We start from the raw sequence: 24,583 nt of genomic DNA on the forward strand, positions 1-24,583 counted from the left end.
AACTCACACATATTATTGCATAAAACCTCAACAAAGAAGGCAAAAGGAACTCTACCAGAGACAGCCTCAGCTATGCTCTCTGCCACATCCCCACCACTTGTCCTGGAATCATCTACTTATTTCAAAAACTTCTTTTTTCTAAAATTATTTTTCCTCTATATCTAAAAGTATTTCCTGAGAGCCTGCAATCCTTAAGGCATTCCAAGGACATCAGCACTCATTCCACCCTTTTCCATAATAACTCCTCCTGTAGTCTTGACCTCATATCCAAGCCAGCAGAGCAGTGCAGAACGTGACTAACACCACTTGGTCTGTTCCCTCATCATCTCTCCACAGACAGATGATGTGTGAGATGATGGAGTATTCTGGGTTTGACAGGTCTAGCTCCTTTCTCTGTAGGTGCTGCTAAGTATTCTCTGGTATCCAGTGACAGGACACATGGGAATGGTTGAAGTTGCACCAAAAGAGGTTCAGACTGGGCCTCTTAGGAAACATTTCTTTACTGAGAGGGTGACCATTCACTGGAACAGAGAGGTGATGGATGCCCCCAGCCTGTCAGGTTTAAGAGGCATTTTGACAATGACCTTAAAAACACACTTTAATTTTTGGTCAGCCCTGAAGTGGTCAGGCAGTTGGACTAGACGATCATTGTAGATCCCTTCCAATTAAAACATTCTATTCTATTCTATTCTATTCTATTCTATTCTATTCTATTCTATCCTATCCTATCCTATCCTATCCTATCCTATTCTAATTTTGCATTTGGTACAGAAAACAGCGCTGCGAAAGGACTTGTTTCTTGTTTAGCACATCTATAATGCTTGCCTTTAGATATTTTAAAACTCAGTCTTTATTTTTTCATTGAGAGAGAAAAGGAACAGCTTCAGGGTGAGGCTTCAGTCACCTGTCCTGTGTGCACACTTAGTCCTCAGGTCTGTGTGGTGTCTGGGAAGTGCCACTGATCAGAAGATAAATGTAATCAGTGCATCAGCATTGCTACATCAGTGTGAAAGTGCAGTGTGAAAATGTTTTGAGACCAGAACTAAGCATAAGGTTTTGGGAAAACATTTTCCATAGTGCAGTTATGTGAACTCTTGTGCTGGCTTTCAAGGTGGGTAGTCTCAATTTGTGCAGACAGACACAGAAGAAAAGTGTCCATCCAGAAGAATTGCCACCAAGGTAGAGTCAGGTTATAGCCACGCATGGCACCACGACCTGCAAGCAAAGAGGGACCTTTTCCTTTGCTGGTGGTGTTGATACCTGCTGTACAGACTGCAGAGGGCCTGTTCTGTTTTGCTGGCACTGTTTGCAGAGAACACCTAGCAAGGGATAGCTTAGAAGGAAGAATCTCAACCACTCTCTGTAATTTGGGCAAATCATCTGTAAAGTAGATTTTCCATTTATACTCACCATTGAACTCTGTCAACTTCTGAAGGTCTTCTCCAAGCTCTGCAGTGACTGTCAGTGCCTGCTTCACCTTCAGGTTTGTTTCACTGTGGTGAACAATATAAGAAAAAAACATGAACTGAAAGTCATATGTGAACTGAAAACTCTCCTTGAAAATCACTTCTGCTCTTGAGGACAGTCTTCCTTAGCCATCTGATGGACTGTGATACTGTACATCTGTTTCACCTGGCCAAAGGGGGTAGATTGTCTCTTTCAGTTGCACTGACAGGCATTCAGAGGAATTCTGAGGAATAGTATCAAAGATGAAGTGGCTCTGTCTTCTTAATTTCACACAGAGCCGTGCACTCTCTACCCTGTCACTCATGACGCATTTAAATCCAAGGTATCTAAGCATGTAGGAGAGCTCTGAATCTTTTCTCCCATGGTATTCTGATCTGGAAGATTACTTCAGTCCTGGGACTAGCTAGCTGGGGAGCTGGAAATGCAATGTCAAAAGAATACTGCATTAGTTCAGGGCCTCTTAGAAGTGGCACTAGTGCGTATGAAAACTACAAACCTATTTTAAGCAGAAATCAGATGAGTAAAGTCCAGAGGGCTGTCTGTAGGGTCTTGGGAGCGACACAATTTCTTAGAATCTCTAGTTTTGCTTAGTCACTCAGACTGCTGCTAGCTCTGGGCAATGCAGAAAAGGTAATGCAAACTGGATCATAAAGATGAGTCAGCTCCAGTTTATTCCAATTAATACAAGTTGCAGCCCTCTGGTTTTGTAGCCAGTTGTGTCCTGGAGTGGGCAGCATTTGGAAGCCTTTGCTGTGTGCTTGCACTGATATTATTCTACAACAGACTAAAGGAAATTACCAGTTATTCATTATGATTATTTCGCCCAGATAATCTGTCTCAAGGAAAATACTAGAGGAGAAAAAAGCAACAGCTTCACATGGGGATATTGCAGGGACATGTGTCTAACTAACTCTCAGTGTTAGAAGAGCTGTCACTGAAAAGTCAAGTCCCCTCCTCACATGACGTTTGCACTCAAGAAGCAAAAGTATCCAACAGACGACTTTATTTTCAAGATACCTATCCAATGTTTATTCTACATGAAATTAAACTCTTGCTACCAAAGCTCTGGCAGGTGTGCCTGCTGCACCCAGGGTCCCCAGGAAGGTGGCTTTGCAGTGGTGGCAGGGGTTGCACTCCAGGGCCAGGATCACTTACCCATCCAGCTCAGCTGTCTCGATGTACGTCAGGCTGTGTGGCTCACTGCTCGACAGCAACAGGAGATCAGCCTGAGCACAGACAGACAGACAGACAGACAGACTTGGCATGAATTCACACAGTCAGCAGGCACTGCGAAGCACTGCTGCTTGCGGTTACTGCCACATCATCACTACCACTGATCTTCTTGTGAGTGATAAGAGTGGCAGAGATTAGCTGTGATCAGGATAGAGACAAACGGTACTCACTGTCACAAAGTTGTTGTTTTCTAGTTTTATTATATCCCCCACTTGGACATTCATCCATTTTTGCTCCTTTAACCTGCAAGGAAACCTCTAGTAAGTAAGCACATACAGCAAATGCCACTTGGGAAAGTGGGGAACTTAGCTCTGCTCCTGGGGCCAGACTGTAGGTGCCATCAAGACTTGGGAGCAGGGCCTGCCATGATCCATATTAAGCTGGGGGATCACCACAGTGCAAAAAAATAGCAGTAAAAATCAATAAAAGTACTGTTTGGGCTGACCCATGCTGGTTTGAGACCAACCCCCAAAACAGCAGTGCAGTCCATGTGCACTGTCCTTGTCCTTGTCTCTGCAGTGACTACTCCCTTCCTTCCTTTTCTTAAAGGGCCACTTTGCCTCAAAAAACTCTCTCTGCTTTGTGTGAAAGACTTCATCTGGGAAAACCGCAGATTGTGTAAGGTTTTCTGGGTGTGCGAAAAGCAAGAGTAGCCAGCTTCCAGGAAGGTCAGTGCAGGTGCTTTGGCTGTGCACTTGACTGTCTGAGCCATGTCTGCAGTGGTCTTCACAGCACCAAGCCAGATGTGCACACAGGAAGCCAGCTAAACTGCAGGCACCAACACAGACAAGATAGCTGTATATGAAAATTCTAGAGGTGAGAAAGATCAGTCTCAAAACAGGACTGAGAGCTCAAGCTTGAACTCAGTTTGATCTTGCTTATTCAGTATTGGTTAGAGCTGGACAGGATCTGTGGTTTCCAGATTTTGAAAAAGGCACAACATTATAAAATTTCTGTGTCAAATTTTGTTTCCTAGACACAGTAACTAGTACACAGTAAACTAAGAATCTGGTTTACTTAGCAGAGAGCACAAAAAACTATGTCCCTATTCTTCAGTTTCCACTTATATTCTTAATTGTTTGGTAATCTGTTGGAGTTTACACAACATACTGCTATCTATAGTGTGGAAAAAAGTCACAAAGTATTTCCCAGCTGTCTACAGCTGTGTCCTATGCTTAGTTGGACTCCATGGAGCTGCAAGCACATCTGTCTGCCACGAAAGCCAAAGTCTCTGCTATTTTTTCTGCAGGAAAGAACTAGCAGTACAATGTCCAAAGCACGCAGCTGAAATGTTTTGGGTACATCTAAGCCAGAAGTGCTACACACACTCAAAGAATAATGAAGTGTATGAAGGAGATATTCCAGCTTCTTAATTTGAAATATCTTGTTGATAATGCCTAGTTTTGCTTAATGCAAAAGAAATGCTATGATATAAATGGACCCAGAAGATAGTTCTGCATGTTACTTTTGGGGTAAGGAGTAAAATAATACAAGACACTGAAATTCTTACTTAAACATAAACACCCAGGAACTGAGAAAGAGTTTAGTTTTTGTCAGCACAAGGTCACAGCCATAATGCCTGCACAGATTCTGGTACTGTGTCTAGGGTTCATTAATCAGACACATAGTCCAAAACTGCATGAACTAGTGGCATGAAACACAATTCAGTTTTAAACTGTTAGTGTTCCTTGAGAATCGTGCACACATACACACAAAAAATCAAAAATATTTACTAATAAAATGCTTTTCCCTGCGAGAACTACAGCAAAAAGGACTTACATGCCATTGATCAGGACCTGGACTGGGCGGTTGTTGACGTGTTTGTCGCTTTTGTGTCGATTCTGAAAATTGGATCAGAAGGTTAAAAGGCATTTCCAGGAAAACAAACACTCAGGAGCCCTAGGCAGTTCATTAACATTCTGGATTTCCATCCAGCTGCCTGAATGGGTCAGGCAGATTAGGGTCACAGCTGAGTCAGTGTCCAGCACATGTTTATGGCAGTGACACAGAGCATAACCAGACTGCAAAGGGCAACAGGCAAGGGCTTGCTCTTGGAGAGAAGAAGGGGGATAGAGCCTTACATGTCACTTTAGCACAGCTCTGACTCAGCTGGCATTGCTCCCACCCACCTTAGTCTGTAAACACCAGAGAAATTCATTCCTCTGCTCTCATATGGAAAGTGGTCACTGATGTTCTGGCATTGCTCCATTGGACATCAAAATCATTTTAATAATGAGAGAAAATCAGATACTAAACAGTTCTAATATCACTCTGTGAAGTCAATTGGGCTTTTGACCATTAGTTCTGATGACAGCAGACTTTGGCCAAAGCGGAGCAAGTTTAAAAAATCACAAGTGGGTTGAGCACTTGCTTCCTACCAAATTTTTTTCCATCTACATTGTACTAGATGACAGAGGATGAGTTCTCCAAAGTGGAAGCCTAAGAAAAGATTTCTGTGCCTGCATCCAGACATATCTATGAGTGATCACATTTTCAGACATGGTGAGCAGTTTCAGAGAAAGTCAATGGAGCTGCTGGGCTGTTCAGCAATTTGGAAATTCTAGCTCCTGTTTCAGTAACAAACTGTAGATTTTGGGGACTTAATTTCAGACCCCATCTTAGTGCCTGCCACCAGCTGAGTTTAAGCAGTTTATTTCAGTTACTGTGCTGAAGAATCACAGACCCACTCCAAAGTACAGGTCAGAAATACAGATCTTACAAAATCATCAATGGCATCCTTGACTCCTGATACAGCCAGCACCAGCACCAGGGGCACCACTGTTGTAAACCAGGCCAGTGAGGAAATCTGAGGAATCAACTGTAGGAAGAAAAGATCTGAGTTAAGACATTTCCTGTCAGTTCAGAAAATCACTGTTTCCTAATCAAGCTGCAGACAACATCTTTTTATGATACCTGAATATAGAATAAAGACACAAATGTAGCTCCATCTCTGATATGTGATCCGCCCCCCTCCAAAGGTGGGAGAGCCAGGGAACCCATGTTTTCCTTCCAAAACAAGCTATAATTAAAGTTAGAAAAATTGAGCTGTCAGAAAGTGTAGTGGGTTGCTCTTTATTGTTGTTTGCAGAATCAGGATTGCCAAATCCCCAGGGTATTTCTTTGGAAGTACTGACATGGGCAAGACTGCTGCGAGGGACTCAAGAGCTGTCTGAGCAAAACCAGCTGTGCAGAGCCCTCAAAAGCTTCTGTTCTTTGTTTCAGTAGCTTCTAACATTTTGCTGAAGTAAATTTTGCATCAATGGACAATGTAAGCTGTTGCCAGGGCTGACCTTGCTGTCCCAGGAGCAGCACAGCCGCTTTTGTTTCCTACATCTTTGACAGTGAGAGGACCAAAGAGTTGAAGGTGATTCTGTTAGGCTGTCAGTCAAGCAGAGGGAGATGCCTCACCCCCACACAGTTCTCCCCTTCCTCTAGAAGTGCAGTAGGGGTGGGAGCAACGTGAAACCAGCATTAGTGTGTCCCTCAGTGTGGATCTGGGAATTGTCAACTCCATGTGCGTTGTAAAATTAACATTTATGCACTGTCATAGCCCAGATCCTACAGGCACCATAGCCCTGCTCAGCTGTACAGGCTGCAACTGCTGCCTTCTCACCTCCCTTGGAAAATGCATGTCCCACTGCTCTGTGACAAAGGAGGGAGAGACAGAGTCCCCACAGCCTGCCCATCATATCCACTCCTGAGGCAGGAATAGTCCCACAGGGATGGAGTGAGGAACATGTAGACTAATGCCTGCCCTCTTTAGGCTATCTTGATGTAAAGAAAAAGCTGTGTGCTCTTATATATAGTCAACCCTAGATGGCCTAGCAAAACACACAGTGGAATAATTTAAGGCAAATACTTTGAAATAGTATGAATTTGACAGACAAACAGCTAGAGTGCAGCACAACAACGCAGGAACTGTGCTCCCAGCTCAGCTGAAAAGGCACCTTCTCTTGAAAAACATAGATGCGCTGTAATTTCAAAAATTCATTTCCTGCAAATAAGCAAAACGGATCATGTGTGGTATACTGAAGGCTTAACCACATTTCACCTATGCTTTTTTGAGCTGAAATTGAAAAAAAAAAAAATCATTTGTGATGGTTTTTTGCAAATTTGTGTGCAGTGAAATGATCAACTTTAAAACATTAAGCTTGAAACATAATCAAAATTATAACCTTCTTTTGATAATGTGTATTCTGATATGAGTCAGCAATGGCAGAGTACACAGCAAGGGGCAAAGGGGCAGAAATCCTGATATCATTTTATCCGGTGCGTTCAGCTTTCAGGGTATCATTAGCAGCAGGGATGAGCAAAGTGCAACACAATGCCATTGCAATCCACAGGGTTCAACAGTGCTGCCAGGGTCTGACACACTCCATACTGGGCACCTCCCTCACCCTGGAGAGGGGAGCAGCATATCCAGCTTTATGCAAACTAGCCAAAACCTTGAGCCTTGCTGATGTTAACTCCCTCCTTCCCAGGGAAACACCACAGGTTGCAAATGTGGTGTCCTTCTTGCTGTTTTCCTTTGTGACTGCCTGTGGATTTTACCTTAAAATCTGTGGGTAAGACACAACTTGGCTTTACACTACAGGATGAATAAGTAATGCAAAACTGAGGACAGCCAGGAGCACTCAGAGATAGACACAAAGGGACAGTAGGGCAGGGCATGAAAAAGTTGCACAATTTGTTGAAAACTAATTAACTTTTTTTCCTTCATTTAGTTCAAACCCTCATATAAAAAGGTAAAAGAGAAAATTGCTTTTTTCTGCTCTACTTTCTATGTACTGTAAGATTTTACTAAGATGCTAATTCACACCAGGACTATAGCTTGCACTTCATTACACCTGTCAAACACAGACTGGCTTTGATAACAGAGAACAATCTGCTGGAAACAGCACAGTGATTTCATACCTGCAAAATCAGCAAGAAAAGGAAGTAAGCATTGGCTATTCGCTGAAACTGCTCAAACAGGTTGAGAGGCAGGAAAGTGAAGAAATTGTATTTCGATGTTTTAATTGAATTGTTCTGTAGGGAAAAAAAATGAAAATAAGGATTGGTGAAACAGGAAACAAAATTACAGCACAACACATTTCAACTGTGTCTTACTTGCTTATATTTAGCAATAGCATTGTTCCCAACAGCAGCTCAAAAAGCATTTCCTTTTTCTCCATACAATCATGCCAAATCTGGATAAACAGAGAATTCCTCTTGGAATGGGTGAAAACATGATGCTTGGTTTATGCCAGTGCTGCTGCAGGTAGATAAACTTGTATGTTGTTGCTCACAACATCTTCCCTTTATTAATAGTCTTCTTACTTACACAGTGCACATAGAAAATTGAGAACTGTAACCAGAAGACAGCAATTTTTCTGATGCTTTTTGCCAGATGCTTTGAAATACCCATTGGCTGGACAACCCTACAAGAGGTATACGTCCTCCCAGGAGCAGAATATGACATTATTATTATCATTTTCAGCACATTCAGAAAACTTTCAGCTCAGCAGCTTCAACGGGTGGCTTGTTTCTACTCCACAAAAATCACTTGGATGTGGTATTGTGCAAATAGTCCCTTATACAAGAACTCACTGTTTCAGTAAGTGAGCTGCAGCTTTGTTCCCTATTTTCAGTTTCCTTTTCTAATTTCAGGTGGCCCCTCTAGCCACAAGAAGTGGTTACTCCCCAGTCTGTCTTTTGCAAACCACAGAAAGACTTAAGCTTGATATTGCAGAATGGGGTATTTTCTTACCCAAAGATGATTGACCAGTCTGGTCCAATATGTGCCACCAGCCAGACAGGTTTCAATGCATCCTACTGACCCACCAGCTACTGCTGTCCCTTTAGTTTTCAGGTGCACTAGACCATCTTTCCATATGATGTTTAAAGGTCCAGGTTTAGTTCTGGAAGGATGAATCCCCCCTATTGTGAGAACACCATAAATTGTTCCCCCTAGAGGGTCTCCAGACAATGTCCATGAACCCCCTTCCAGGGAACCTAAGGTGTGACAGCACAAGGAGGCAGACATGAAGCACACCTGAATTCCATAATAAATATGCTGGTTCAACAGGAGAGAAAATGGTGATTGTGGTATTTGTAATGGCCTTTAGATATTGGTAAGCTGGTGGGAGGACAGAAGCTACTAAGTATGAATCACAGCCCACTTCTTATCCTTGCATTAATCCGGGATCTCGACATCTACGCTGACATGCATCAGCATGTTTCCAGCACTAAACCAATTATTTCAGGTTAGCACTGAAAGGTATGTGTGGGGGAAGCTATTCCATTTTTGGCAGTTACTGGATTTCTCTACCTTCAGACACACTATACAGCGGATGTTCTTCAGCATTAAAATCAGGTTTTATCCCTTGGACAAGCCAAATGAGTAAATCTCTAAAAGGGCAGAAATTAAAACAGCTTTTGTAGAAGAGCTAGCCAAATCCTCCTCTTGACTGGACTCCAGCAAGAAAATATATTTATCAGTGATCATCATATATAGAATATTGCCTGTCTCCTGGTATCATGCAGCTACCTGCAAGTGTGGTTAACTCTGTCTATGCCATGATGTGTAGTTAAATTTGGTTTATTTCAAAATCCTTAACTGTAGGGTATGTGTTGTGGACAGGCTCCATGAACGCTGCTGAAACAGAAGCAATGGAAAAACAGCATCCTCTGCAAACCCAGCATACTAGGAACTAAATTGCTTGACAAGACTGTGTCCATCAAGCACACAGTCTAGCAAATTTTTCAGTAAAAGCTGGATCTAAACAAAGAAACCTGCCCACTATTCTGAGGACAACTATTATGACCAATTACTTAAAGAAAAAACAGAAGATTGTTGCTGCAGGAAAAAGTAAATGCAGAGGACTTGACCTTTGTGCGTCAACAGATTTCAGAGGGTTGCATATAACATGGGAAAAACTACTCAGTAAACACTCAGATAAAGTTTATAGATCTTTGCGTGCAAAAATCTCAGAAGGGAATAAGAAAAGAATGGGAGTGGTTTATTTCAATTCCTGCCTTCTATTTCTGTCCATTAATTACGTCAGGAAAATCACTGAATGAACCACAGCCATTCATTTTATTTCCTATTGCCATTAGGCATGGTAAAAACCCCAGACATAACAACTTCCAAATGCTTAACTGCAGGAATCTGGATAGTCAGTGTTTTCTCCATAGTTGTTCAGGATCATTATATTGTTGGGCACATACTGTCTTTTGGGACACTAGGGCACTTTAGACCTGAGGATAAGGACAGGGAGTATTGTCATGAATCTTCTCATTTTTCTAGAATCTATAATTAAAATTAATCACCAGAAAAAAAGAGCTTGTAATTACTATAAATATATCTAATTAAACACATAACTTGTTCATGGACCTCAGGGGCTAGAGGCATAGCAATAGCAAATTATAATGACAAACTAGAGAAAACTTCAGCCTTTCCAAATCAAAACTCTGCATTTCTACATCACAGATACAGCTGAACCACTATGCAAGGTATCACATAATAATGAAATATAGAATGGTTTGGGTTGGAAGGGGTATTAAAGATCATCTCATTCCAACTATCCCTGTCATGGGCAGGAACACCTCCTACCAGACCAGGTTGCTCCAGCCTGGCCTTGAACAATTCCAGGGATGGGGCACCCACAGCTTCTCTGGGCAATTTGTGCCAGTGCCTCAACACCCTAACAGTAAATGATTTCTTCCCAGTATCTAATCTAAACCCACCCTTAGTTTGAAGCCATTCCTTGCCCTGTCTGCTACGTGCCCTTGTAAAAAGTCCCTTTCCATCATTCTTATGGGCACCCTTCACTACTGGAAGGTCACAGCTAGGTCACCCTGAAGCCTTCTCTTCTCCAGGCTGAGCAAACTCAATTCTCTCAGGTATTGATTATGTTTTCAGACAATACTAGAGGGCTGTGTGCTTTGGCAGCTCAGGCTCTTGGCCAGCTACAGGGAGATCTCAGCTGGCCTCTGCTCTTGATTTTATCCCCTTCTGTGATGTTTAACATCATCAAATCCTGTCACTCTTTAGAGCTGGACCAGACCCTGACTCTGGGGTGGGAGGGGTGCTACAGGAGCCTGCATCACTGCAGTGCATTAAATGGTCCACATGCAGCCATCATTTCACAAGCAATGCCTCTAATACATCATCTGCCTCACTGTGCCCACACTCTGCCTTCAGTGGGGGAGACTCCCATGGAGAAAAAGTCATGGAGAGGAATAATCTTTGTAACAGCAATTAGGTATGGAGAGGCCGTACTGAAATTTCTGATTTTCCTATAGCTTCATGAAAATCAACAGCTAAGAAGAGCAGTTCTATGGGCTAAGCACAAAGATGGGGATGGGGAGCTTTACATTTACTCCCTGATCTGCCCCAGAGCTCAGGTTGTGCAAGGGCAGTCCCTGCATGCACCTGTGTCCTAAATGAGCAGGTCTGAGCGTGGTTACCCACAGGCAGCCTGGAGCTCCCCAGATGCGAAGCTTGACACCAGAGCAATGTTGTCTGTGGGTGAGGGATTATTCTCATCTGCTCTTTTCAGGGGCTAGATTCACACCTCCTGGAGGTGTGACTCCACCAAAATGCTGTCCCTAAGAATAGTGCTCATCTCTCCACAGTTACACAAGTCCAGATCTGGCGGATGAGCTGTTACTTTGGGGGTGTTTTCAGAAGCCCGCCTGTGACGTCCAACAGCAAGCAAAACTCAGCAGATGGCTCCTACCTTAGATCGCTGAGCAAACAAATCATCTCCTTGCCATAAAAGTCACTGGAAATAAGAGACACTGATGCTTTTGTGGCTAGATTACCGGGGCTAAAGTGTATGGCAAGGTATTGACCCACTGAATTTATACCCCTGGCTCAGTGACGTAATAGTTCCCAGCAGCTGGACAACCTAACCCCAAGTAAATTTTAGCAAGACTTTGGTGACCCCACAGGGAGGTGTTATGTCACAACACTTGGCAATCCTGTTGGTACTTGTGTAGCACAGACCAATGGAACAGCTGAGCAGCAGAAATGTCCTTCCCAGGTGTTTTGGTAAAGCCTCTCCGAGGAGGTGGCAGAAGTGCAATTCCATGGCACTCTGTTTAACTGCAGCAGTGCCATTGGAAAGAACACAGAAGCCATAAGCAGAAATGTGATCACAGTGCTGTGAATGTGCTCATGAAAAATTTTAATAAACTCATGTAACTGTGCATAATGTGCCACCAGGACTTTGTTTTCACAGGGAGTACAGAACAGTCAGATCAGATCAGTTTTAAAACTCCCAAGTTCACTGACTTATTCCTGATGTTAGGCAGCAGTCCCAGCTCAAGAGAAGACTGATAAAGGCCAAAAGGATGTGGTGGTGTTAATCTGGTCCCTGTAAAAGTCCCTGTAAAAAAGTAAACTCCCAGGAGTAACAGACTGACCAAACACTAGAAATAAAAATGCCAATTTCCAAAGCACAGTTCTCTCTTCCCCCCCCCCCCCAGTTTTTCTTTTCTTTAAACAGAAAAAGGATAGGAATGTCTTACATATGCAACCCCTCGACTCTCTCTTGACATCACTAATGAAGTGAGTTCCAGGATCTCATCACATGTTGGGTATGCCATGAAAATCTGTAGGAAAGCATGATCACTGGTTGTGTTTTCCTGAGTTGTTTCTGCAGTCTGGTGTCACCTCATTACTGAGCAGTTAATCATAATGGTGGTGCACAGGGCTGGCACAACTCGGTAACCTCATGTCATTGCTCACAGACAAGCCAAGCACAATAACCTAAAGGTCTTCTCTCTTAGGCATCCCCTTCAACAGCACTGTGGTATCCTCTGGCACAGCTCAGCACCTGAAGCTGCTGCCTGCCAGGAAGGAGGAAAGAAGGGGAGGGCAGAGCACTGCTGAGTGGTGCAAAGGAGACAAACTCCAAACCACTGTTTTGTTTTCATTATGGTCTCACACAACAAGATTCCCAGCCAGTGCGGTAAGAGTATTCTCTCCATGAGACTTAATCTGATGAAGACCTGATCCAAAGAAGACCACATCTGGCACAGCTCTATGTTTATGTGCTTCTCAGGGGCCTGATATGCCTTGAGGACCTTGACCTTACCTGGTGTCTCCAGCCACAAAAAAATCCCTGTCCAGAGCTCAGGAGTTCACTTCTGCTCAGCCAGGAGCTTTTATCCTCACCTGAGCTATGCTGTAGAAGTTCCCATCTCCAGACTGTCGTCTGTCCTTGTTTCCCTGATATATCTATCCAGTTCTACTTCTTTGATGGACCTTAGACCCCTGCTATAGATTTGTCTTCAGCCCTGTCTCTCACCACTTCCGCTTGGGTTCCCTAAGAGGGCCCTGGACCTGGCTCATCACCTCACCTTGTGTGGAATGGTCAGGATGGATCCCATCACCAGCATCCTGCCCTGTCCCTGCCAGCCAGATGCTGCAGGACTGCACCCTGGTCAGTGGGAGCTCTGCCTGAGCTGGATCACCTCCCCTTCCAGCTTGCCCCTCTCGAAGTTCAGCCCTGCCCTGGCTGCTCCCTGACAGTGCCTCAAGTGCTCTTTAGATGGACCCAACTTACACCTCACTAAAAAGAGCAGTGCAGGTTGCTGCTGTAGCTATTCCTTCAGGGACTATTGAGACCACTTTTCACTTCATCACACCACACTCCCTTCTACCTTGAGCCTGAGAGACACTGGGAGATATTTATAGGTTGAGACAGGAAGAGAGGGCAGCTGGTGCCACAACCCTGACCATGCTGATAAGGACCTTGAGGATCACCCACCAGGCAGCCTTCTGAGATCAAAGCATGCAAGCAGAGGAGGTGGAGCCGAGTCTGAGCCATTACCAGAGCTCCCTGCTCTCCAATTACATTTCAAACAGATAAGAGCCCAGCTGCTGATCCAGCCCAGGCAATGTGTATTGGCTATAGGAAGTCATATACATCCCTCCTGTTCCACAAGAGACTTCATCAGGTGACCTGAGTCCAAGCAGCCCCCTTGCTGCTGGTCCTGATGAAAGAATGCTGGCTTGACCCTGGGTCCTGATCCAAGGTGAAATCTGTCATTGACTCACAGGCCTTGCATTTCCTTTCCTATTGTCTGAAAGCCAATTTCAAAGTTGTTTTCGCAGCCCTTCATGACGTCCCAGTGCAGCTGTGCTAAATTCCAATGTGAAAGCAAAGAATTAAAAAGGAACTAGGATCAGATCAACATTAAAACTCTTCAGAAGAGATTTTCCTCTCTAGATTGTTGGTGGAGAGCCCATCGTGGTGGACACACAGAGGCTGTTCCCTTTGTAGCTATGTTGGGGTGACTGCAGACAGATTAAGTTGAATGAAGTACTTAAATATTGCTGTACCACATCTGCCACCCTGCAGATGTGGTATAGCAATATTTCCACTTTATTTCAGTTTTTACACAGAACAAACTTCTTTCTGAATTCAGGAAGGATCTTTCTGTCTGCATTGTGAATAAACACAGGATTGGGACTTGACTTTTCATTTTTACTGACCTATATTGAGCCCTTTCCTGTGCTGCTCTAAGTGCCTTTTCATGCCACTCATTCACACTGTTTCTGAGTCATTCCTTACTAATTTTGTGAGCTGGTGGGTAGTGTTCATACCTTCACACTCAGCCCTTCCAGTTAACTGCACAGCACTTTGTTTTAAAGTTTGTTTAATTTTTCTAAGCGTTCTGCTCAACTACTGAGGCGTCATGGCTGGGGAAGTGTGGCAGGCAAGGACACACTGCTGCTTAGCATCTCCCGTATTTTCTGCCAGCTCGGGGAGGGAATTTGCCCTCTGAAGTCTCCTGAAGCTGTAGAGTGATGGAGGTGGACATGCCCTTGCACGCCGTGGCAGACGTGGCTTTCCACGGTGCAGTACCAGGTTCCTGCAAAGCTGGTTTGAGCCATTCGGGAGTCTTGCTGGGCCACCCTTCAGCAGCTGCCAGAGCTGATGTCAGACTCCACACACAATAGAGTTTTCAAGTCTTTATCAGTTCCTCTCTTCTCCCTTCACAGATACCCCGGAGACTTTGCACCAGCAAGGGACGAAGTCCCACCAGGAACAGGGATATTCAGGGACAACACACCCACCTCAGGTTGTACTTTCACACCTCCCTGCTCTTGCTGTGATAAAGAGGGACAATACACCCCTGTACCTTTGATCTATGCCTACATAACAGAAACTGCCCGTTTGGTGAAAGGCTCAATCTTCACAGCAGGTGGGACAGAAAGCCTGGCTGCACCAGAAAGTCAATATGCAACATCTACGCTTGCATTTCCCTTTCTTTTTCCTTATTGGCCTTTCTAAGCAACTGCCTCACCCTAAAGAAACATTTACCACCTCACCTGGCTTTGTTGCAAGAACCTGTTCTATAGGTTTTATGGCTAATGTGGCCTTGAGTTACCAAGAAATCTGAAACTCAGTCCTGTGACTTTCACTGTCTCTAAAATACTTTTAAAGAAAGCTTTGTTATATTCATGGGTTTCTTTTGGTTCTTAGTGGTCCTTTCCCCCTGAACCACATCCTAGTGTTTAGCAGAGCAACCCCACCATGATGAGTCAAATCTGAAAGTGAGGAAGGTACCCAAATTTAACCCTTGCCTGGAAAAGCTAATTTTCAGGAGCACCATACATATGTTATGGTAGGATGCCAGGAGACTATCTCCCTTTTTGTCATTCCCACATAATCAGCAATCTACAGCATGGGGTGTGATGTAAGTTATGAGCAAGTTTAGTTCTTTCCATACACCCTAGTAACATGGAGTTAATAAATTGAACTTTTGCTAGAACTAATTGGAAATAAGCAGCCCAGGACATGTTGTGCAGCCCTGTACAGTTAGGGCAGTTCTTGCATCACCACCTAAAGTCTGTTAGTACCCCACCATCCACTCGCCACTTCAAGGCTTGGCTCTTTTGGGCAGTTTCCTGGATTTCCCAAGCCTCAGTCTACACAGGACTCCAGAAATCATGAGCCATAGCTGACTAAAATGAGGGGCATGATTACCGAAACTCACTGCCAAGTTTTAACGAATTATACTGAGCTGGCTTTTTGGCTGCCTTCACTTTATCACCTAATCACAGATTTACTGAAATTCTGAAGTGTTCTCAAAGTTGTCTACTTAATTGTGGCTATTTGCAAACCCCTGGGCACAATCAAGCAATCAGCTGGGAAGCACTGTCATGCAAAGTCAGTTTTCTGAGTGGCTTTTCACAGAATTAGGCATGGAACCAGAAGAGTTGCTTGTTGCCTCTACCCTGACATACCTGCCCATCTCCCTCCTACTTTTTTGTCCCACTACTGCGCATTGCAGCCATTCAGTGGAAGATGACAAATCCATGTGTAGTGGCAATAACCATTGCAGCATGCTACTGACAGGTTGTGTGCAAATCAAGTTCACTTCCCCAGTCTCAAATCACCAGTCTTGATAAGACACTCATGCTGCATAGTACTACATATATATTAACTGCCATGCATTTCATATTCAGGACATATGCAGCATCTCTGGACACTGGGACTCTCTAACCCATGTTTGTGGCTGAAAACTACTGAAAACCACATATTGCCATCAGTCAAACCTGCTGGCAAATCATACTGTCCCCATCACAAGAAATTAGTGTGTTCTAAAATGCTTAGTGTTTTCACCTCTTGCCAAGAAAACACTGGTGATGTTCCTAAACCAAAACATGATTCAAAGAGCTCCCAAGTAACTGAATGATTAATTTCACCACTGGAATTCAGATATTCAAAGGACAAAAATTCACAAAATTCACTTTGGTATTAATTGGCAGCTGCAAACATTTTGAAAGAATGCAGCTTCAGGGCAGCCTCACAGAGGGGATGCCCCTGCAGGCAGGACAGATCTAGAGGCTGAGCTAGCCCTCCTCTGCATCAAAAAATGGCCCAGAAGCTTTGGAAATGAAGTTGCCCAAGGGGCTCCCTGGCAAGTTAGCCTGGCAGCCCTGGGACACAGCCAGCCTGTGTCAAGGTGCACTTTGGAATCACAGATTTCATGGCACCTAAGAAGTGAACCTAAGTAGAGTGTTAGGAATCTGGCAGAAAAGCTGGCAGAAAGCCACAAGGGCCAGATTCAAAACCTTCCTGACAGAGATGATTTCACTGCAAAAGCTGAGGAACTGACACATTTCCTTTCATGTTTTACTTTAAATGGAGACAAATTTCCACAGAAAAAACTTCCCCCAGGTTCCGTTCTTGAAAGGCCTTGGAGCCTGATCCTGCAAACGCTTTGACTCACAAATAATTTTCTGTAAGTGTGCAAAGTCATTGTGCCATGCTTTTCCAGAACTGGATCTCCTTCAGCTGCCCATTTTTCAGGCTGACTTAGCAGCAATCCACCTCTGATGGTTCATCTGGCTTGTGTTTGCCTGGTTTGCAGAGCCATAGCTGGCATGCAGTTCTGTTCACCCCTTTGAAACAGCACTTGAGACATGAAACAGATGCAGCTACATCTGTGACTACATCTGCATGAAACAACACACACTGGTTACTTACAGCATATTCAAACTGCAGATTAAAATCCCGGTTGTTTGCTTGAAGTTGTCTCTCTTCCTCTGCAAAGAAAAGGAAACACATCAATCACGCGTGAGGGTAAGCAGAGTCAATACAGATGTGAGTGGAGCATCAGAAAGTGCAAGCAGAGCTGCGAGAAGGGAGTGACATAGAAAATGGGAGCCCCATGTCAGGGACCTGGAGTGGCTGTGGCACTGATGGAGCTGCACTGTGGATGGCACCATGGCACTCTTAACACCATGGAACAAGTCTCCTCCATGCACCACTTGCTGCAATGCCCATGCCTGGTGAGGTTGTTCACCTTCCCACTCAGCTAGTGGTGCTCACTCTTCCTGCCCTGCTCCTTCTCTTCCCCCTGAAGTCTCTGGAGCTTTTGCCATCAGCCTACAGCTGGTGCCCTTCTACCAGTACAGGTGCATTTCTGAGCGTCATCCCACTGATGGGACACCATCCCCACAGCTGTCATGAAATCAAAAATTACTGGAAGGATATCAAAAGGTCATCAAATCTGTCCTTTACCTCAAAGCAGGGGCTTGCCTGTCTTCCCCAAAAATGAAATAGAAAGCTCCAGCACCAGCTGTTTTTCAATTGCCTATTCCAGGACTGAAGTTTCCTCCCCCTAGGGCAGTCTTTCCTTGTATTATCTAACATAAAACTCATTACTTCAATTTGAAGAGGTTTTGTCTTCTCCCAGGAGGGTCAAAGGTGGTCTTCTGCTTCCCCTACATTCCTTGTGCTACTTGCCAAGAGTACAGATGGTTGAGGGAGGGGATTGTCCCACTCTGCTCTGCACTGCTGCAGCCTCACCTTGAGTCCTGTGCGCAGTTTTGGGCACCACAGTGCCCAAAAAGGCGCAAAAGTTATTAGAAAGAGATCAAAGGAGGGTCAAGCAGATGGTGAAGGGACTTGAGGGGAAGCCATATGAGGAACATCTGAGATCACTTGGTCTGTCCAGCCTGGAGAGGAGTAGACTGAGGGGAGACCCCATCGCTGTCCACAACTTCGCCAAGAGGGGAAGAGGAGGGGCAGGCACTGATCTCCCCTCTGGTGCCCAGTAACAGGACCAGAGGGAATGGCCTGAAGCTGTGTCAGGGGAAGTTTAGGCTGGATATCAGGACAAGGTTCTTCACCCAGAGGGTGGTTGGGCACAGCAGCAACCCTGACAGAGACACATTGGACAATGTTCTCAGGCACGAGCTGTGGTTCTTGGGGCTGTTCTGTGCAGGGATTCTGTGATTCCAAGTTCACTACATCCTGAAGGCTGTTATGCCTTACACTAGCCTTCCCAAGGGTACGCAGCTCCTCTTTCTTCAGTCAGTTCTTATGCATTAATCCATCAGAAGGAACATCACCCTTGGTGCTCTCCAGGGGGCTTCCCAGCTAGTTCAGCCCATTCTGGATGGATGCCCAAAGTGGGCCATGGTTTGCAGCTGAGGCCTTACCAAAGCTGACCTGGGCACAAGGGACATATAACTTTCCTTGCAGACCATGCACATCATGCATAAGAATTCACCCAGGAGTGATTAAAAGTAACATCCTTATGCACCACCAGCACACAGAGGATGGCTTCCCAGAATATGAGCCATTTTGGCAGATCCTTTCTGGCAGAGCCAGATGCCTCATCAGGCAATGCAAATCTTTCATTTGTCCTTGCTGAACTGCATCCAAATTCTTTCAGACTATTTCTCCAACCAGTCAATTCCAATCCTATCTTTCAGTGTGCTTGTAGCTCTTGCCAGCATGGTGCCATTCACAGATGTACTGAGTGCGCTCTTTATTCTGTCAGTCAAGATGTAGAAGTAAATATTGAATACCAGACTCAGGATGGGATATACCTCTGATGAATCTTTCAAGTTTCCTTATCAGTCATCAATATCTATTGTTAATGTATTTTTTTTCTGAAAAATCTGGCACTCACAGTTTTATTAATTTTATCTCAAGCACGTATCTCCAGTTTACTTGTAAAAATGCCACAAGTGACAGTCAAGATACATGGCAGCTATCTGAGGCTTTTTCAATAGCCCTCCAGCTACCACTAAAACAGAATTAATTCTGGTTTGATGCAGTTTTTCAGGACTGCTGACTGTTAATCATCTCTTCCCCACACACACACTCCTAGTTACTTTGAAGTGGTTTGCTGTATTGTTTTAACCTTTACTCAAGTGAAGCCAATACATCTATAATTGCTCAGCTTTTCTCTTTTCCCTCTGCTTGCTCTCTTCCCAGTCTTCTGAACTTTGCCTGCCTGTGAGCCAGACTCTCAAAGGCAGAACTGCTCCAGGGCATGCTTTACCTTACCCAGTCAACCCATTCTCTCTCTATTCCAGCCCAAAATCCATCCCTTTCTCCTCTGCTTTTGGCAAGCATTATGTTAGATATCTAGAGGGAAAAAAAGAAAAACAAAAAAAACCCCAAAAAACCCAACAAAGACACCACAACAAAACCCCTCTGATTTCTTAGCTTTATTTGCTAGGCTTTTTCCACTGAGCCTCCCCAGAGACCCCAACTCTTACAGAACAACTTTTATTGCCCTTTATGTCCTTGATAGCCTTTGCTCACTTAGAGCCTTTACCACACTGTTTGTGCTGGATAAAACAAACTGGTTTGCACCTTCTAGAGGCATCCTTCCTTTGTCTGAAGCAAATGGAGAGCTTCTGATTTCACCATTTCACTCATCCTTCTGAGCCTTTCTCTGAAAGGTGATAACTTATACATGTGCCCTTAATATCAATTAATAATATATGTCCCTTTAATATAAATTATTTAAGGAAATGACAGCTCTGTCTAATTCTCCCCCCACCCTAGGATTCCTTCCCATGAGGTCTCAGCTATTAGTTCTTCATATTTATTGAAGGTTTCCTTCTTCAAGTCAATGTTAAACAATTTGATACTGTCACTTTTTCCTAAGTATCATCACATCATTTCATAACTATTCCTGTTTACACTCCCTTCAGCTTTCAGAGGACCAGCCAGCTCCTCCCATTCTCTCCCTTTTGGAGGGAATCACTTCTGAAACAACCTCCTCTCCTCTCCAAAAAGTTACCCACCTCTGCACCAAAACTCTGTGCCAGCTGAGTAGGTCGTATTCCTCTACACTTCTCTCCAGCTCTGCCTCTGCATGGATGGAATTCTTCATTTACCACTATATCCTGCCTCTCAGAAAAGTATTTTTCTTTTTTTTTTCTTTTTTCTCTTTTTTCTCTTTTTTCCTCTTTTTCTTTTCTTTTTTTTTCATAAAAGACTGCCCTTCTTGGTTTTCTATGCTTGTGTTCATTACTTTGTAGCATTACTAAGAGATTTGCAATTTGCTCATCTCTTTCTTCAAGCTGCATTTCAGACCATGTAGTCATGAAAGGAAAGCTTCTGTTAACCATACAGAGTTAGTTTTATTATTTTCTATTAATATTCCAGCCTCGTGAGTTATCACAGCACATGTCTATTACACCTATTAAATGATGTGTTAAGATATCTAGTTCTTCTTGTTTGCTCACTCTTGCATTAGCAAGAGTCTAAGCTGTTCAATGCATTGAAGTGCTAGCCTTCCTCCTTTTCCTTCAATGACCCTGTAAATACATAGCATCCCTAATTTTTAAGCCCTTTTTCAGGTCACCATTTTTTGGTCTCTGTCTGTAGGCTATTTTCATCAAGCCCTCTAATCACTAATGTAAAGCTATGTTAGCAGGCAAACGTGCCTTTCTCCTTCTTCAGGCACATCTAACAGTATCAGTCATTTTGAAATCAGCTGCCATCTGCCCCAAAATGGGTAATTCAGATCAACCACAGTGGCTTCATTCAATACTACCCTCAAAGTGCTTAATCCTTCACTGCTTTCCTCAAATTTTTCTTATCTTCACAATAGGGAGAACAATGTACCAAGAGATCAGTCACTTATCTGGTGTCCCAGAGGAAAACAGAAGCAGAGCTCAAGAGGTTCAGACTTGCTGGGCTTCAACTATTGTGTTGTGTGCTCCTTCAGGAATTTGTCTGAGAACAACTGGTATCCTTAAAGCCGATGAAAGATAAAGCTATTTGTGAAAAAACAGAACTTCCCAACACTTGCCTGTTTCCTGCCGTACAGTAAGTGCTACCCTTATCCCCTCCTCAAGGGCTCCAAGCCTAGCCCTGGAAGAAGTGCCTCAGAAAAGATAAATGGTGTTAATGTAGATAGGAATAAATGACAAAGCTTTGGAGAGCCTCGGTGTCACACACTGCAGCTTCTGAAGTCCTTAGTGGATTTCTGTTCTGCATGCAGAAGCGGAAATCCAAGTGCTGCAGGCAACAGCTGAACATGCCCTGAGCTCCTTTGCTCTTCCCAGGGCACTCTGAGGGAGCAAGAAGCCATCCCCTTTCTCAGGTTGCCCCCAGGGTCTTGGCAGCCAGGGAAGAGGCACTTGACACATGGATTTGAACTCAAGAGTCTCAAATGCACTTAGAAAAAAGCTGACACATGTATGTGCCCCAGCAGGGAAAGGAGCCTCTCAGAACAGTGAGAGATGCACTTTCCAAGTGGCTTTTATGTGAGAAATATTAATGGCAGCAAACAGCTCTGGGATGGCACAGAAACGTGAGGCAGGCAGTGGGACATGAAACAGAACAGGAATGAGAATCAAGGCACTGCACACCCATACAGCACCTAAGGCCAGGTTTCCTGTGATAACCCTTTCTTCAGGCCCCAGGTAACTGTGAACCTGGTTCAAAACTGAATGGAGCCTTTGCCTGCCGTAGCAGTCCATGTCTCTCAGAGGCAGTGTCCCTAAAGGCCAAAATACAAGGCTAATTCCTAGTGGTGAAATTTAATTTTTCCTGCTGGGTAAGAACCAGTATCTTTGGCTAAATCAAGATTAGCCACAATAAATGTCACAGAGAGCCTCATCCAACAGCATCAGCAAGGAGAGCTTCCTGTCCTCTGGCTACACCAAGGGAGAACCACTGTGACCACATGCACAGGGCAGCACTGCCTAGTGGCTTTTACCAGCTGAGGACTGTGAGGTCCTACTGCTGCCTCCTAATCCAGCAGTTCTCAACCATTGCAGACCACACGACTCTCATTTGTTTCTGGAACAGTCTGGACAGAAATGAAGTCTCTTGGATGATCACAATAAACAAAATATTAAGAAAAGTCAAGCATTACACCAGCTTTGCCAGGAAACCATAACTCAGGGTTTTTTGGCTGTAGATCCAAGCATGCGTGTCTTATCATGCCCTGTTGATTCTGAAAGCAATGAGGAAAAAGGGAGAGCGAAGCTGTACGGATATCAGATGAGAAGTTTTTCATTTCTTGAAACTTTTTAATATATCTCTAAGTAAATCAAATGTTCTGCTTCTGCAAATTGCATTCACTGGAAAGAAGGAATGGTATTTGTGCTCCAAGTTATCATTTCACTGCCACTGAAAACTATTTTAAATTATTCATCAGTGGAAACTCGGCGTACATAAATATGGCTTAGTGCCCAGTTCTTGGTCTAACCACTGAGACCAAGTCACTGGGAAAATGCCTGTTTTCTCAGGCAGACAGTTTTAGAAGCTAAACCTCAGAATAACATCTGTATTTAATAAAATTAAACCCATGCCAAAAAATCAGCTATAAATGTAACTGGCCAGCCCACCAGCCTTCTTACTTCAGGACTGCTGCATGGAAAAGTCCTGCAAAAGGTTAGATTCAAGATCTGGTCAGACAGCCTGGAAATTAGTTTCTGGTTTATGCTAAGGAGCATTTGCCAAGAGAAGTGCTTTCAACAGGGTATTGGAAAAGTTTTCTAGATATTGGGTCTTGTGGCTCCAAGAAATGGGAGGTTAAGGTCTGCCTGGTTTTGCCAAGTGCTATACAAACTAGGCACTGATACTCCGTGCACGAAATGAACACAGCCCAATTAGGGGAGTGCCTGCATAACTAACCCTGACAACAGAACGGAGACAGCATAAACTCTGTGAAAATAATAATCTCTCCTCCACCCTTTAAACAAGTGACCTCAAGAGCAAAAACTCTGCCCTGGACCAGCTACAAAGAATGGCATCCAGGAGCTGGACTCATTTCCCCAGCTTCCCTTATAGAGTGGTTCTTAGCAATGCTATTACCAAGTTGTGAAAGCTGTAACAGATTGTTCTGGCTCCAAGGGAACTGACCCTACTGGGACTGCAATTCAGGTCTCTACTGCAACAGGCTGAAAGAGGTCCCAGAAGACCCCCTCTAGTCACACATCTCATGATGTGTCTCCTGCCACCTCCTCCTTGTCTCACCTCCCTCCTAACTTTTGTTGTCCCTACTTTTGGGCACCTCATCATCACCGTGTGGCCCAGTTTCTGGTATGGCCACCTCACACCCAGCATCCAGGAGACCAGCCACCTCCTGACAGACAAACAAATCCTGGCCCTGTTTTCTGGTCTTTGTTGGACCGCTCCTCTATGTGCACAGGAGACTGAAAACTGCCATGGTGAATCATTCCCTCTACCCTCCCCTCAAAGAACCTGAGAATTATAGTCTCCACTGCAAGGCAACTCCATGGGAGAGGGCAAGTCATCATATATTGTGTTAGGCAACCAAAACCTTTTTCTACTAGGAGGTAATTATACAAGCTAATAGCTAAAGTCTCATTGCACCTAAAAGCAATAATTGCCCCTTTTTGCAACCATTTGAGGTGAAATAACTATGCAACAAGTGTCTCGATTTGCAGGTGCTGTGTCTGGGTAGAGTCCCTGCTACTGGGCTAAAGACAACGGGATTATTTCTTACAGCACTGGTACCACAGAATTTCACATTCATAACACAGCAGTGCCCTTCTGGCATCAGAGCTGCAACAAGTGAACTTCATCCAACACCAAAGCCATGGATCTTTACACCAAAGGTTCACCCTCTCATATAGATCACAGGATGCATGGGTGAAGCAAAGAGCTGTATGACAGGTTGAGGATCATAGTGATTAAATATCTATATTTCACAGCCAGTCTGGGACACAGACATTTGTCAGACCCTCCTTTCCTGAGTGCCATGCCACCCTCACGCTGTAACCTGAGCGGTGCCGTGCACCTGCTGCTCTGCAGCACGAAACCAAAGCCCATCCCTGCCCTGAACTGCAGCCAGAGCCTGGCAGGGTTCAGTGAGCGTGGCTGGGGCAGCAGCAGCACTGAGAAACCACTGGGATGGAAAGGGGGAGAGGGAGGTCAGAGCCAAGCCCAGCTCGGAGCAGGAACATGTTCAGCTGATTGGCAAGCAAATGTGGGTTTTTATTGACTCATTGGAGGGGCTCTCCTGAACTCCATGCTACAAACCCACACATTTTTAATGTGCAGATGCCCCCTCTTCTGTGTAGACTCACTGAGTGCTCTGGCTGGAGAGGATTTATGCTGGCAATCACATGCATTTTCATCTCAGAAAT

The 24,583-nt window shown here is 44.3% G+C and overlaps 1 protein-coding gene across 1 annotated transcript in view; it reads right to left on the bottom strand.

Moving 5' to 3' along the window:
• The window catches only part of LOC128941563 (phospholipid-transporting ATPase ID-like), a 63,848-nt gene that overhangs the window by 34,242 nt on the left and 5,023 nt on the right, over positions 1–24,583 (bottom strand). The window contains exons 2-8 of the mRNA XM_054283398.1: positions 17,193–17,251; positions 7,615–7,728; positions 5,420–5,518; positions 4,480–4,541; positions 2,871–2,943; positions 2,623–2,693; positions 1,411–1,493 (exon numbers count right to left, since the gene is read on the bottom strand). Coding sequence (XP_054139373.1) covers positions 1,411–1,493; positions 2,623–2,693; positions 2,871–2,943; positions 4,480–4,541; positions 5,420–5,518; positions 7,615–7,728; positions 17,193–17,251 — 561 coding nt within the window. The remainder of the gene's footprint in view (positions 1–1,410; positions 1,494–2,622; positions 2,694–2,870; positions 2,944–4,479; positions 4,542–5,419; positions 5,519–7,614; positions 7,729–17,192; positions 17,252–24,583) is intronic.

This window comes from Melozone crissalis, unplaced genomic scaffold (genome assembly GCF_028551555.1).
Source record: "Melozone crissalis strain CALT ecotype California unplaced genomic scaffold, PUWL_Pcris_2 ptg000036l_1, whole genome shotgun sequence".
Taxonomy (NCBI): domain Eukaryota; kingdom Metazoa; phylum Chordata; class Aves; order Passeriformes; family Passerellidae; genus Melozone; species Melozone crissalis.